General features: G+C 40.9%; 1 protein-coding gene across 4 annotated transcripts in view; it reads left to right on the top strand.

The window, feature by feature from the left end:
• The window catches only part of rfx2 (regulatory factor X, 2 (influences HLA class II expression)), a 26,629-nt gene extending 11,325 nt beyond the window's left edge, over window positions 1-15,304 (top strand). For 2 of the 4 annotated variants that reach the window (XM_044362371.1, XM_044362370.1), the window contains exons 3-18: window positions 566-655; window positions 2,548-2,630; window positions 3,641-3,911; window positions 5,217-5,291; window positions 6,330-6,511; window positions 6,711-6,830; window positions 7,698-7,819; window positions 8,741-8,859; window positions 11,390-11,502; window positions 11,690-11,841; window positions 12,387-12,484; window positions 12,714-12,863; window positions 12,995-13,203; window positions 13,353-13,506; window positions 13,651-13,693; window positions 14,753-15,304. In XM_044362371.1, coding sequence (XP_044218306.1) covers window positions 566-655; window positions 2,548-2,630; window positions 3,641-3,911; window positions 5,217-5,291; window positions 6,330-6,511; window positions 6,711-6,830; window positions 7,698-7,819; window positions 8,741-8,859; window positions 11,390-11,502; window positions 11,690-11,841; window positions 12,387-12,484; window positions 12,714-12,863; window positions 12,995-13,203; window positions 13,353-13,506; window positions 13,651-13,693; window positions 14,753-14,874 — 2,103 coding nt within the window. In that variant the 3' untranslated portion in view covers window positions 14,875-15,304. The remainder of the gene's footprint in view (window positions 1-565; window positions 656-2,547; window positions 2,631-3,640; window positions 3,912-5,216; window positions 5,292-6,329; window positions 6,512-6,710; window positions 6,831-7,697; window positions 7,820-8,740; window positions 8,860-11,389; window positions 11,503-11,689; window positions 11,842-12,386; window positions 12,485-12,713; window positions 12,864-12,994; window positions 13,204-13,352; window positions 13,507-13,650; window positions 13,694-14,752) is intronic. The other 2 variants (XM_044362373.1, XM_044362372.1) reach the window with 2 other exon arrangements.

Below are 15,304 nucleotides of genomic sequence, written 5' to 3'. Positions count from 1 at the left end.
GACCTTACAGTATCTTGACAAGGAATCTCTCCTCCTTGCAGCACCTGCAATAAATAAAAACACTTTTTGTAGTGTTTCCAATTTGTAACTTGTCAGCAACCACAACTGCCACCCCTCCACTCTGCCAACAGATGCCTCTTGTATTCATTTACCATGCCAGCTTTTGCAGTTACTTCTCCTTGCGTTACTCAACCATTTCATCCATTTAGCCGTTTTAGGCTATAGGAAAAATACAGACCTATAGAATAACCAGAATTTCTGTTGTCCATTGCCTGTAATCAGTTAACGACATTGAGAAATTAACAGTGCTTCGCTTTACAAATCAGACATTCAGTTTGTCAGACTTTTACAGAGAAGTATAGGCTTTCAATTATTTTTTAAATTCTTTTTTCTTTTACCCATTTTCTCTCGTAAGGAGCATAAATCTATTAGGCGTTGCTTAAAGAGGGCTTAAGAAAGGCATTTGTTGGCAGTCATATGCTAACAATGATGTGTGTTTGTGCGTATGTGTGTGTGATTGTGCGTGCATACCTATGTAATTGAGTTATGTCTTGTATCTACACAGAGGGTGCTGGTTCAAGCCACAGGCTCAGCTCAGAAGGGAGGACAAGTACAGCAGCTTTCAGTACCCAGGGTTCAACAGGTCCCTCAGCAGGTACACAGTACTGTACATACATATACAGTGCTGTGAAAATATTTGTACACCCCTTGACTCTTTTTGTTCAGTTTTTAAAAAAAAATTAAATTATCTTAACTTGTGACTGAGCCTGAGACCCACACACTGTTTTCTTTTACAGTAAAGTAAGATAAGAAAACTATATTATTTATATCAATTCAAATAAATGGAGTCCAGGATGAGCAAGATAAGTATATAGTCTGCTTCATAAGGCTTATTTGTGTCACTGACAAATATTTGATTAACTTTTCATGTCTCACTGGGGTCAGAATTTACATTCAGGTTAAACAATAACAGTCAAACTGGGGGAGTTAGATAGTAGATTGTTTAGATAATAAACAAGTTAAACAGTAACCACACCACTGGGTGAAGATCCCAAACATTGCAGCCCATTCATTCCACTGAAAGCTGCTCATGCAGAGCTGAAATGTTTCTCCTGCTTCCTTCCTGTGCCCATCATGGGTGCGCCTAAGTGTCTTTCTCTGGCTGAGCCTGGCCCACTGCCTGCATACATGAATGACATGAAAATAATATCTTTATACAACTCTTAGCGGCTTTTAATTAAATTTTGGCACTAATGGTTGGTAATCAAAAAAGTTATTTTTAAATGTGTGTGATGATGAGGAGCTTTTGGCCTTGCTAGCGGCTCTGCTTTAGGGATGGTAATGTCTCTCATTCAGTTGGTCCTGACTGAAATATTTCGACAACTATTGGATGGATTGCCATGAAATTTTGTACAGACATTCATGGTCCCCAGAGGATGCGAGACAAAACCCATCAGCCTTAGCTGTACATTGTGTTTAGTGCTAATTAGCAAATGTTAGCAAGCTGAATTAACACGGTGAACATAGTAAACATTATATCTACTTAGCATTAGCATGTTAGCATTGTCATCAACCTTAGCATTTAGTTCAAAGCACCGCTGTGCCTACGTACAGCCTCACTGAGCTGCTAGCATGGCTGTAGACTCTTGTTTTCTTAGCTTTCCCGCTGCTTCTTTTTCTGTGATGATGTGTAAAGGTCTTCTCTAGTTTCCAGGGTATAATGTGACATGCAGTTTGATGCAGTTTGGCCACTACACCACCAAAAATTGCTGCACAGCCCAGTAATGTTCCTGGGGGCTTGAACCAAATCCCAACACCAAATCTGTGTGATGTCTTAACGTCTAACGTTGAATAGCAGGGACAGACTGACTGTCTGCTATTAGCTGGTCTTTGGTGTCAGGTGATATCATCAGCCACAAGACTGACCAGCAGCAGATAGACAGTTAACTACCTGTTTTTCATCATGTTTATTCTTCAGTATGTTATTCATCATCAGTTGTGATGTTTATCAAATCAAGTATATCTTTATCAATACAAGTTCAAATAAATTCCATTATGATTTCACCAACATTGTTATTGTATTACATGGTGAAGTTATAATTTAATTTACATCTTAATAAACTCTAATTTTTTTATGATTTAATTTTTGTGATTTCCATGTAACCAAATCACTTTTACTCCTACTTCCTTTTCAGAGTTACTGATGTGTACTTATTGTACTTATTTGCCACTTTGAATATACAGAACATACACACAAAAACCTGTGAAGGGCCAATTACAATAGGCATTTAAATATCAAATTATATTGTTGGGGCTTCTGCTTCTGACAAATAATTGTGCAAAAACAAAAAGGGGTGGACAGACTTTTTCACTGCACTGTATAAATGCACACATATGGGTGTGCACATGCCTATACACACATGCAGTTATATCAATCTGTTGCCAAATTTAAAAAAAAAGGTTAAATTACAATCTCAGTGACAGCCTGTGATTAAATCTCAAGTAAGGAAGGTATAAAGCTTTAATTCTACTGTTGTTTCTCTGTAGGTGCAACAGGTGCAGCACGTCTATCCATCACAGGTCCAATATGTAGGAGAAAGTGGGGAGGCTGTTTACACCAATGGAACTATGTAAGAAATGTTATGTCATTCCACATTTATAGCAAAATGGTATGGTGTTTTTATAGTGTAGTTCAACTAGACCATGAAATAAAATGTAAAAGCAAAAACACTCCACTCAAAAATGTGTTGTGCTTGTTGTTATTTCACTCGGATGTTTGAGCTTCACTGTGCAGAATGACGTATGTGCAGCAACTGACACTAGAAGACTGTTTTCAAGTGGAGAAGTTTCTCTGTTCTCACCTTGAATCTCAGTTTAACACGTGGACATAAGAGCAAGCTTTTGTGACATCACATCTAGATATGAAGCCAATAATGGTCCGATATGCACAACAAATGATCATTCCAAGCAGTGTTTTGAAATGACTTAAAATGTGTCTGCAGGGAATCTTTAATAGTTGTGTTTTGTTGAGAAAAAATAGTAATAAATATCTACAAGAAAGTTATTTTTAATGTTTATGTGGTTTTGTGTGCATACATAAGTTTCAATATTGCCCTAATGTATAGGAGTTCATTTTTATTCGAAAGAATTACTCAAAAGTTGCCATTTTGTTAATGTAAGATACCTAAGTTTAATAAAAAAGGCTTAAGCTTTTGAAATTGCGGAGACACAACACTGTGAATAATATTTGACTCCACTCCATTTTCGGAGTCATCTTGAATTATGCATGAATAAGTGCTGGATAAGGGGTGTAATGACAAATAAGACTTTCCAGACTGCTTTCCTCATCATTTTAACTGTGGCACATCCAACTGCTTTTAAAGTGGCTCGAATCAAAACGTCATTAAAATTAAATGAAGCCAAAGTGAGTTTTTTCCCACAGTTTGATGTCTGATATGATTCCAGCATAACCAAATATTTCAATGACATCAATTATTTTGTTATCTATGAAAACCTCTTAAACAGAGCATAGTTCTACATCGCTCTACTGCATAGGACATCCTAAAATTAATCAGTGATCTTGAAATTTATTTTCATTGAATGACATCACTGCATACTAATTACAATGATCTCTCCACAGCCGAGCGGCCTACTCCTACAACCCTGAGGCTCAGTTGTATGGGCAGAGCAGTGGCGGAGCTTACTTTGACTCACAGGCTGGTGGAGCTCATGTCACCACAGTGGTCTCCTCTGCCAGTGGCGGGGTGCCCCCTCATGGCATGGTGGGCATCGCCATGGACGTGGGCAGCAGCCACATCATCTCCAGCGGCAGCACCTACCTAATCCATGGAGGAAGCATGGAGGGAAGCCGCAACCACATATCACACTCCTCTCGCTCCTCCTCAGCCATGGTGAGCAATACTCACCCCAGTGTCCTTGTGGCGTTCTGCAGCATGGTTTGCATTATAGAAAGATTGATGAGCAAGCAAAAAAAAGCTGTAAATCAGAGGTTTACACCCTCCAAAGACTGAATGACTGTGCAAGTAAGTCATTGAACAGTACAGAATATACTTGGAAGATTGTTTCTCAACTCCTCTAAGTCCAAATTGTAGTTTTTGTTCTCTAAAGTACATAAATAAGAGGATTTTACAACATAATGTACCCAGCAAACATCCCCACTTCCATATGGGGTTGTGTGATGCACACAAGTGCTAACTGTCATCACTGCTACGTGAGCTTGTGTCCTGACTACTCAGCCTCCCAGGACAAGCCTGACAGGCAGTAACAGACACACAGGGTTCACAGCAACCTGAGTTGGGGCCTCCTGGCTCTGCAGCAACACACAGAGAGCAGAGTGGAGCAGGGCAGAGAGCCTGTAGAATCGGGACACTGGCTTAAATAATTCAGCGCTGCCTTGTTTCAGAGGTTTTCACAGGCACTTGAGCGCCCTGCGAAACAAAGCAACCCTTGGGGCTCATTACCATTTGGCCAAGAGCCCTCGGGAGTCTTCTTAAGGCTTGGAACGCTGCCTCTTTCTTTTTCCTTTTCTTCTGTGTCTCCAGTTTGGCTGCAATACCACACATCTTTTCTTTTTTGACTTGATTTTCTTCCACAGCTCAACAGAACGTCCCTGGTTTTGTCATTCACTTTACCAGCCAGTTGGACTCCGACACTTTTTGTTGTCCAAAAGAAAGAATTATATGTCAGTGTGTTTTATACCATGACACTCTTGCTTGTGTCGTAGTTACAACTTACTCTATCTGATTTTTAGTTTTTTAGAATATTCTTTCTAAGTTATATTGTTTGATAAATTGTTGGGGGGGGGTAGGCATTGTTGACCTATTGTCTCTGAGCTTGACGTGACCTGTGCCCCTGTTTGTGGTTCCTATTTGCATACATTAGAGTGTCTGACCGCAAGTCTTCACTGAGCAGCTTAACCCTATGAGTCCCTTGATTTGCATGCTTTTGTTAGCCAATAATGGATTTGGCTGCAACACTGACTGATTTTAATGGAAATGCAGAGATCTGGCTGCTCGCTAACAGTCTTATTTCCTTTATCTGTTTTGTGTGTTTTTTTTAATTTTTTTTAATTTTTTATATACGTCTGCTTATTTCTGTCTCATTTTTTATCTCTCTCACTCTCTTGCCTCCTCCCCCTTCTGTGTCCACTCTTTTTTTTTTCTTTTTTTTTTTTGCATGCTTCCTTCTTTCTTTAGCTTGAAATGGCGATTGAAAACCTCCAAAAGTCTGAAGGAATTGCAAGTCACAAAAGCAGCCTGCTCAACAGCCATGTAAGTCCACCAGGAACTTTCTTTGAAAAGGACATGAGAGAGAAAATGGAAAAAAAAAAAAAAAAAAGAAAGAAAGCTGTGGCTGAACCTGTTGGCAGTGTGTTTCTACTCGTGTTGTGCTAAGTTGAACACACCACCTACTGCTAGCTTTACTTACTCTGCACTGTCCCACTGACACGCATAATTGTCTCAATTAGTTTTCATCCTCGATCTGAACTTGCATTTGCTGTCACTTTTTGCTTAATGATGTATCTTGTATGCGTGTCTTAATACTCTGCATGGATTTTGAGCTGATTGATACAAGATTTCTGTTATTTTCACTCGTAAATACATCAAGACATGCACTTTTATTGCAGTATTGCTGTAATATTCTCTTGTTGGGATGCTGAGTTATAATGACATTTAAAAGATATTTATGACACATTCATTTAGTACAACTTTGTATTTCTACCCAAATTTTTACTCAAATGGGGAAATGTTTGGTTTAGATGTTTTCACTATATTCCAGCTCTTTACCTCAGCTGTCACCAAACAATCTCCACATCATTTGTATGAATAGCGTTTGAAGTATTTGCTTTAAATCTGATTAGTTAATTGGTTATTGTATTTTTCATATAAATTCTTTATAACAGCACCGGTAACAGACAAGGTCATGATGACTGTGTCCTCCTTAATATTGACTCGTCTTGAAGATTTTTCCGATTGGATAAATAGCTCTTCAGATGTTTGAGTGTTCACTCAATCAGCCATTCCTTCTGCTGTAGTCACTTACCGCTTCACTCAAGAATATAAATGTGTTGGCAAAAGCCACAATGGGAGTGCAATGGTCTCTGTGGTGTTAAACCTCATAAAATAGGTGGTGATGTGATGTGATGTGTGTGTGTGTAGGTAGGAGTGTGTGTGGTGTGTGTCTTATCTCTCTTTTGATGTGATAATAAGATCCACTGCTCCTCTGTATTGCTGGCCCGGTGAATATCACAGAGCCGACATTTGGGCTCACTGATTGTGAGACTGTGTCTTCTTCTGTGTGTTTTTTAGCTGCAGTGGCTGCTGGACAACTACGAGACTGCGGAGGGAGTGAGCCTGCCCCGGTGCTCCCTGTATAACCATTACTTGCGGCACTGTCAGGAACAGAAACTGGATCCGGTCAACGCAGCCTCCTTCGGCAAGCTCATCCGCTCAGTTTTCATGGGCCTCAGGACCCGCCGCCTCGGTACCAGGTACAAACAGGAAGGCAGTGTTGCGATGCTGAAGATGCTGATAACAGTAATCATGTAACCATTAGAGATGTGACGAATATGATGATGCTTATAGGCATTGGAGACTTGCTGATGGAAGAGGATAATGATAGTGATTACATTGATGGCAAGTCTTCTCCTCCTCACTGGTTTCTGGCTTTTCTCTCACTGAATCCACCAGAGGCAACTCTAAGTATCATTACTATGGCATCCGGGTGAAGCCAGACTCTCCGCTTAACCGGCTGCAGGAAGACACCCAGTACATGGCCATGAGGCAGCAGCCTGTCCATCAGAAACAGAGGTCAGCACTCTCCCTAAGATCTGATACTTTAACCTTTCCCTGTCCACTTCTCTTACTCTCTGCCACATTTGTCACAACTTTCTGAAATGCTCCGTTCATTGTCAGGATTGTGCATAAATCTCATTTTAATATTGATAACATTTATGCTGTAACAGCTGCCTTACTGTCATCACCATCTCTCTGCTGCTTGCTGTGTTTTCTCCTCATCTTTGTCCTTCCCATTTTCTTCTTGAAGCTCTTGCCCTTTTCATTTTCTTTTATGGTTGCTCTTCTTACTCAAGACATTAAACCAAATACTGCAGCAGGGCTACGTTCAGTGCTGCTACAATGTGCTCACAGTTTTTTGTTTTTTGTTTTTTTTTTATGGAAGCGGTGGTGCATTTAATGTCCTGTTGCAATGTGTCGGGACAATTCTGTATGTCCTTTTTTGATTAATTCTCATAAAACATTAAAAGCAAAGGCTTGTGTGTTTGTTTAATTGTGTAAAGTTCACCCCACAGATTAGGTTTTTAGGGTGTATGAATGTATGTAAGTCACTGCTCCGTTGAGTTTTCTCTATTATGCTCCACCAGACTGAAATGAAGGCAAAACATTTTTCACAAATGGGAAATAACATATCAGTAAACCAGAAAAATGTTGCAAACTGTTGGGAATGTTTTCCTTTTAAACACACCCATGGTGATTTTACTAACTAGTCCTCCCTCTGGTTGAAGGTGCGCTTACTCAGGAGTTATCTTGTGTGGATTTTCATTGGCATTAAAACTTGCATACTCCCAGCCTTCTGTGGCACACTCTTTCTTTTTTTCTTGACTGTAGCCAAACATTGCTAACACAGATGTCCTGTTCTCTCCTCTCCTGTCTGTGTAGGTTCAAACCTCTACAGAAGGTGGACGGTATGTCCGACAGCCTGTGTGGGAGCTCTCAGCACTGTAACAACACTCCAGAGCAGTCGGTGGCTGCTCAGAGCCAACACCACCAGCAGTACATAGGTAAAGACAGGAGCTGGTTGGCTGCCACCATGATGTGTATCTACAGATGTTGTGATCCTGAGGATTAGTTTTTTACATAATGGAGCATTTTTTCCCCAACATAATTACTTAGTGAGATCACATGAGGCACATGTTGGCGGTAGATGTCAGACTTCATGAAATTTACTGGCAGGCATCTTGATTGTTGAGACAATAGCTGTTTTCTCATGCAAACTCTTGTTGCCCTTTCACACATATTGCACACAACTTGAGATTGTCTGCATCAGGCACATTCTCACCTACAGGAAATACTCAGATAGGCAAGAGATGACGCCTGGGTAGAGTGTGTGGGAGGCAGGACATGACGCAATAAAGTATTCTGTAGTTGTACTTTGGCGTTTCTAAGCTTTTCACCAGAAATAAAACGCAGTTTACTTTATGAGAAATTGCAGGAAGTCGTCTCTCCCATTAGCGCTAGCTTCACAGCAGAGCGTTCAGGCCCAGCTTTATCTGGCCTGCTGCGTTTATCCAGCACCAGCCGCATGATAGAAACGTCATCAACACCCCACTTGTTCACTGTGAATTCTCTGGAAAATTACCTGATGTATTCACACATGGGCTCAATTGGACATTACACGGACTTTGGACTAGGGAGCTGGCAGGGTAAAGTCCATTTAATGTCCGGTCTGAATGATTTGGACATTTGCGTTCCAACATACAGCTCCTCTGGGTAATGTCCAGATAACTTCAGGGTTGCAGTGCATGTGTGAAAGGGGCTATAAATAGGACATGTGATTCAATCTTGACATACTGTAAACATAAATTATAATATTCTATATTATATCTACCCGTACAGTTTTTATATGTTTCCTGTCTCCATACTCCATGATACTGTGTGTGTGTGCAACAAGTGACACCTGTCTACCTTTTTTCTTCATGCAGATACATCCCACACCTTACCTCCGTTTCCCACTCCTGACTTGGGCACCCAGCCTCTGCCCGAGCGCATCAACATGAACGACATCAAGAAGCTGCAGACGCTCTACAGAGACCACTGTGAGGTAGGTCACATCGTAGCGGGACTCATTTTTATTACATCTTCCACCACCTTAGAAACTTTTGAACAAATATTTACATTTTGACCTGTGGGTTGCTCCTCAGTTTGGTCACATTCAGACGTGCAGCACAGCTCGTCCCTGGTTACACCACACACACACACACACACATTACTGTCTGCTTCCTGGCTGCGGGTCGTCTTTTGCAAACCTCTCACCGTTATAGTTTGAGAGAATGAAATTATTATTTATATCACTGAAAATCACACATTTGCCTCAAAGGGCTTTACAATCTCTACAGCATACGACAGCCTATATCCTTAGAGGGAATGAGACTACACTGACATATGATTAATGACTGGAACAGCTTTCTACAACTCTCTGTGGATCATGATTAATCCTAAACAAAGTGGAAAGAAGGACACAAACAGCAGAACTTCATGATGCAATTTATGGCACTGTAAATTGTATTTGTACTGACATGTATTCTGCTAATAGTTAAAGATTTAATTATCACATATTGAGATATATATATCTATATATATGTGTCAACAGGTCTGTTAGTCGAGCACAACTTTGTCAGACTTAAAATAAAAATTCAGTAAATCAGGAATTTATGATACTGATACTGTATTTCATAGGTATTTCACAGCATAATTCAGAGACATTGAATTTGATAAGGCATAAGAATAACTCGTCACCACAGGTTGAGACACACAGGCAACGAGAAGAGGAAAAATAATAGTAAACGTTAAAATTTGGGGGCTTTACAGGCAGGAGGTAGGCTGTGATTAAAGCAGCGAAGCTCTGGCTTTATCATATTATCCCTGCCCTCCCCTTGTCCAGCCTCACCACGCTCCCTTTGTTCCAGCCGTCTTTTCATCTCTGTGCAGCTTTCAAGACATGCCAATTAACCTTTCAGCGCGCTGGGTGGACATCTCGGTGTCTTTGTGGTGGCCTCCCCTTGGGCCTTTGTGTTGCCTTGTCTGCGGACAGGCACATGGGCTTCTGTCTTTGTCTGCCAGCGCATTTCTGTCACTCTCTCAGCTCTCATTGCCTCAACGTGTTCTAATGTTTATGCATTTCACTTTTTCCTCCCTTATTTGCGAGCCAACAGCGACCTGTTAACACATTAGTCAAGGCTTTTATTAAAGTTACAGCACAAACAAGTTGGCTGAAACGATACTTTATTTCTTACTTTACTTTCATGCAGTTAAAAGAGTCTGGGGTTGTTGTTTTTTTTTGAGCAGGGCTGTAAACAGATTTGTCGGGCATGTATTTATCACTGTCATGGTAACAGACAAACATTCAGGCATCAACCACTAAATGAATGTTTTAAGTACAGATAAATAGATGGTTAATAAAACACGAAGTGAGGGGTTAAGATTTGCGAGTGTCTGACGCAGACCGCTCTTTCTCTGACCATGCATGTGAACACGTGTTATTTCTCCTCCACACATATTTTTTTCTTTCTTTCTTTCTTTTTTTTTTTTTTTTTTTTTTAAGGCATGCTGTTTTTCCTGTGCGACGAAAAAACTGCGGAGGCAAAACGCTTCTTGTTCAGAGGGGATGGGGAATTCTCCTTTTTGTTTTGGAGTTCTGTGTTTGACCTGTTGCTGGGGGCAACCGTAAACAAGGTTACCATGGCGACGGCTGGAGAGGAAGCAAAAACATATCATGTGATTGAAGCCTACACTGCTGTGTAACAAGATCCAGCGGCAAGTGCATGTCCTGCCAGATAGTGAAAGAGGAGTATCTCTGGGCATGGTGTGAATCATAGTCGCATACTCGACAGACTCTCGACGTAGAGATATACGGTTCTGTTTCAAGCCAGAAACAAAGAAGTTTGACGCGTGGAGTCACGTTGACTCTTCTTCTGGTGTGATGAACGGCCTCAACAACTTCTACAGCTCTAAGTGTTTATATTCACCCTCAGCAGGAGGTTTCTCTGTTAATATTTAGAACCAGGTTTTGGCTTTTGCTTCAACCACAAACCTAAAACCATAAACCACAAAACTAAAACTATCATTTACAATCATTAGCTTGCTTCTGCTTCCTTTTGCATTCAGTTGTGTGCAACATAACAAGCTTTCTAAGAGCCTCATACATATGAACAGGAAAGAGGAAGTCACATGGGTTAGTTCAGGTCAGCGCCTTGCCACTGATTGTTAAAAGGAGGCGAATGCACGCTTAAATCTATGAGACTAATCTGCTTTCTAAAGGCAAACAGGATGCAAAGTGTAGAGTGGAATCAACTTCAAATAAAACTCCAGATAAAGACTAAACGTGGCCTTTAGGATCCTCCTGATGATTAATGTGCAGGGAGCTGTGTTTAAGCTGGCTCATTGTCTAACCAGGAGGGCCCAGAGTGAGCGAGAGGCTGCCTGCCCGCCTGTAGAAACTTGGTGTGTGTCTGGTTGCCATGGTTCAGCTCTGTATGTTTTGTCCCCCGTCCTCCCTCTTTTCCCTCCTCTCTTCCCTCCCTCCCTCCCCGCTTTTTCTCTCCCTCCCTTCCTCCCTCGCTGCTCTCCTGCAGGCGACTTTGGATGTGGTGATGAACCTCCAGTTCCACTACATTGAGAAACTCTGGCAGACCTTTTGGTATTCAACACCGCCATCTAGTGACGGAAGCACCACCATCCCTAACAGGTCAGACCACACAGACTACACACACCTTTTAGTGTCACGTCTGGGCTAAATCACATTTTGTATTTAAACAGTTTTTCATCTTAATGTTTTGCTTTTTACCTGAATGTCTGCTGAGTTCAGAATAGAGTATTATTTGCAGAATGGCAGCATTCACAGTCTGTTTTTCTTCTTTCTCATCTATGTGTAGTGATGATGACCTGGAAAGTGTGATCCCCAGAGAGAAGCTGGTAGCTCTGTGTAAATATGAACCAATCAGACTATGGATGAGGAGCTGTGACCACATCCTTTACCAGGCTTTGGTGGAGATCCTCATCCCTGATGTGCTGCGTCCTGTTCCCAGTCAGTACCACTGTTACTTTTTAAGGGATTTACAGTTGTATGCAAAAGTTTAGGCACCAAACTATAACATATTAAACTATTAACTATACATTAATGTTTGCTGAAAATATTGTGTTTTATGTTCTTTACCCTAGAGAGGCTAAAAAAATCACCAAAATGTGTTATTTGTCAAGGAGTGCCCAAACTTTTGCATACAACTGTAAGCTCTATGAACTACTATGCAAACAGTGGAAAATCCGTGACCCTTTGTACATGTTGTCAGTGGTCCCAACACCCTGAATCACTTCACTTTAATAATACATTAGTGAACAAACATTAATAAGAGCTAAATCTATTTGTAAAGGTCCGGTTTTCCTTCATATGAACCCCAGTAATACATCGACACACCTCAGCATTAAATTCAGAGAGATTTTGATGTTTATTTTTATTACAGACCTTCTTGAATTGTGCATTTTACTGCCTTTATACACATCTGCTTGTGATGCTTTATGTACAATGGAAATAAGTAAAGTCAGTTTTTAATTTAGGCTGTTTTGTTCCTTCAGGCACTCTTACTCAGGCCATACGTAACTTTGCCAAGAGTCTGGAGGGATGGCTGACTAACGCCATGACCAACTTTCCTCAAGAAATCATCCGCACCAAGGTAACAGGAAAAAACTCTCATCTCTTTTTGCGTTAACATGTACGTCATTTCTAGATTACGTGTATATGATTCATAATTTTCATAATCAACATCTGAAGATGAAACATGTTTAGAGTTTGTTCACAGAAATGTGTTCTCTAAAAAAATATTGGGTAATATCAAGAAACATGAAATCATTGTGTCTGTTGTAACGTTTGTTTTGGATCGTGTGGTTGTGTGTGTTGCGTAGGTGGCGGTGGTCAGTGCGTTTGCACAGACTCTGAGACGTTACACCAGTCTGAACCATCTGGCCCAGGCAGCCCGCGCCGTCCTCCAGAACACCTCCCAGATAAACCAGATGCTCTCTGACCTCAACCGGGTCGACTTTGCTAACGTTCAGGTGCTCCTCTCTGAGATTATATTCTAAACTTTGATGTGAAGATGACAAATGTTAATGTTTGTTGCAGACTGTTGACTCTGTGTGTTGTGGTCTGTTGCTGACTAGTCGGGTGTGTTTGTTGTGTCTAACAGGAGCAGGCGTCGTGGGTGTGTCAGTGTGACGAGAGTGTGGTTCAGCGTCTGGAGCAGGACTTTAAAGTCACCCTGCAGCAGCAGAGCTCCCTGGATCAGTGGGCGACCTGGCTGGACAATGTGGTCTCTCAGGTCCTGAAGCCCCACCAGGGCAGCCCCAGCTTCCCCAAGGCTGCACGCCAGTTCCTGCTCAAATGGTCTTTCTACAGGTACGGGTGCACTTTCCTTTAAATCACTGCGTTAGTCTAGTTTTTATACTCAATTTTAAGGAACTGATCTGTGCAACGGTGACACAGCAACTATGTGAAACGCACCAAACAGCATTTTATACTTTGTGTTTTCTCTCTCCGTCCTGTAGCTCCATGGTGATTAGAGACCTGACTCTGCGTAGTGCAGCTAGTTTTGGCTCCTTCCACTTGATCCGCCTGCTGTATGATGAATACATGTTTTACCTGGTGGAACACCGTGTGGCTCAGGCCACTGGAGAAACTCCTATTGCTGTCATGGGAGAGGTAAGAAAAAGATATTTGATGAGGGGGAAGAAGTGTCATCGCTCAAAACACTTTAATGACATCGATGTTAACATGTACTGATTGAAAATAGTTGTTTTGTCGAGCCGGCCCAGCACTAATGTTCTCTCATCTCTTGAATTACAGTTCAGTGACCTGAGCTCTATGATGCCATCACTAATGGAAAAAGGTAATCCTTTATTATCTCTCAGTGCTAGTTTTGATATTAGTAACATCACAGCTAACTGGCTCCAAAGTTTCCAAGCAGATGTTGAAGAATAAGTCTAGTGAAATTCTATATACTTTTTTAATTGTCAGAAAATCCCATGAAAAGACCAAAACCAACAATTTGTTAGTCTGTTTCAATTTTTTACATTTTCCCTACACTGTCTGTGGTGCTCAAGCTCATTCGTTCTTTATGAATCTTACAACATATCGTCAGTGTAACTAAAGTCTGATGTATCTTATTCCTCTTTGCTATAGACCTCCATTGTTGTCCAGAAACAATCTCATTGTTGCTGGATGACATACAGTATATCTTTATTAGAATGAACAGAGTAGCAATGATTAGTTGATTAATCAATCAACAGAAAATTAATTGCCAACTATTTTGATAATTGATTAATTGTTTTGTAATTGCTAAAATGCTAAACATCTCTGGTTGCAGCTTAGGTTTCTAGAAACAATGAGATTTTTCACCATTTTACTGACATTTTAGAGACCAAACAACTAATCAAAAATATGAAAATAATCGTTAGTTGCAGCTCTAACGATGAACACTGTAATTAATTCAGTCCAACATACAACGTCCTGAGCAATAATTATTAATCCACAGCTGAAAATAGTCCAACAAATGCACTAAATACTCTTGTTTGACCAAATGTGTCAAGCAGTTTTACACTTTTTAACAATAAAACTATAAATGTCTGTGTTTTTAAAGAATCGCTTAATTAGAAATTAGAAATTATTGTGTGACTAACACATTTTAGTGGTCTTTTCATGTCTCATTCGAGAAGAAAAACCTTAAATACTGTCAAACTTATCCTTTAAACCATCTTTCTTATGCTAGATATGGCGATGCTTTATGAAAAATCCATGTTTATGTTGAGGGAAAAACTTTGTACTGTTGCTGTACTTGTCTTTTTGCTCTCATCACACATCCTCCTCATCCCCCTTGACTGGTCACAAATTACATGAAACTAAACTTTCTCGACTTTAACGATCCCTCCCTCCCTCCCTGTGCCACCAGACGCCTCCTTCTCTGATGAGATGAGCGACTTGGGCAGTGATGCCGACGCGTCCAGAGGTCCTACTGAACCAGCCGTTAAGAGAGAGAGGATCGAAATGAGCCACCCTCTGCAGGAGATGTGAGTCCAGTCCAGACGGGGGCCGGACTGAAAGCCACATCAACCAGCATCTCTCTCTCCGTTGAAAAGATGACCCTCGTGTGGCTTTTGGGCCGAGCACACTGCGTCCGTCTGCAGTCAGCGTGTGCAATGTATATAGACAAGAGAGTAGCAATGTCAGTCCTCCCCTCACTAGCGTTCGTAAAGACGGTAATCTTTCTCCCAGGAAGCAGCAATCTGACCCGAGGAGCAAGCTCACGTCTGTCTTTTTTTTTTTTTTTTTTTTTTTTTACTCACAGGGGTGTAACACAGGTCTGATTTTCTTTGTTTTTGTTGCAACTGTGAATGACTTTGTGCAGTACCTTTTTATCGGATGTGTAACTCTTGAGTGGTGGTGTGTGACGTTAACGTGGGTCTTTAAAAAAAAAAAAACAAAAAAACAACAACAACAAAAA

The sequence above is a fragment of the Thunnus albacares genome, chromosome 9, assembly GCF_914725855.1.
Source record: "Thunnus albacares chromosome 9, fThuAlb1.1, whole genome shotgun sequence".
Taxonomy (NCBI): Eukaryota; Metazoa; Chordata; class Actinopteri; order Scombriformes; family Scombridae; genus Thunnus; species Thunnus albacares.
This window is presented reverse-complemented; position numbering and strand designations above follow the sequence as displayed.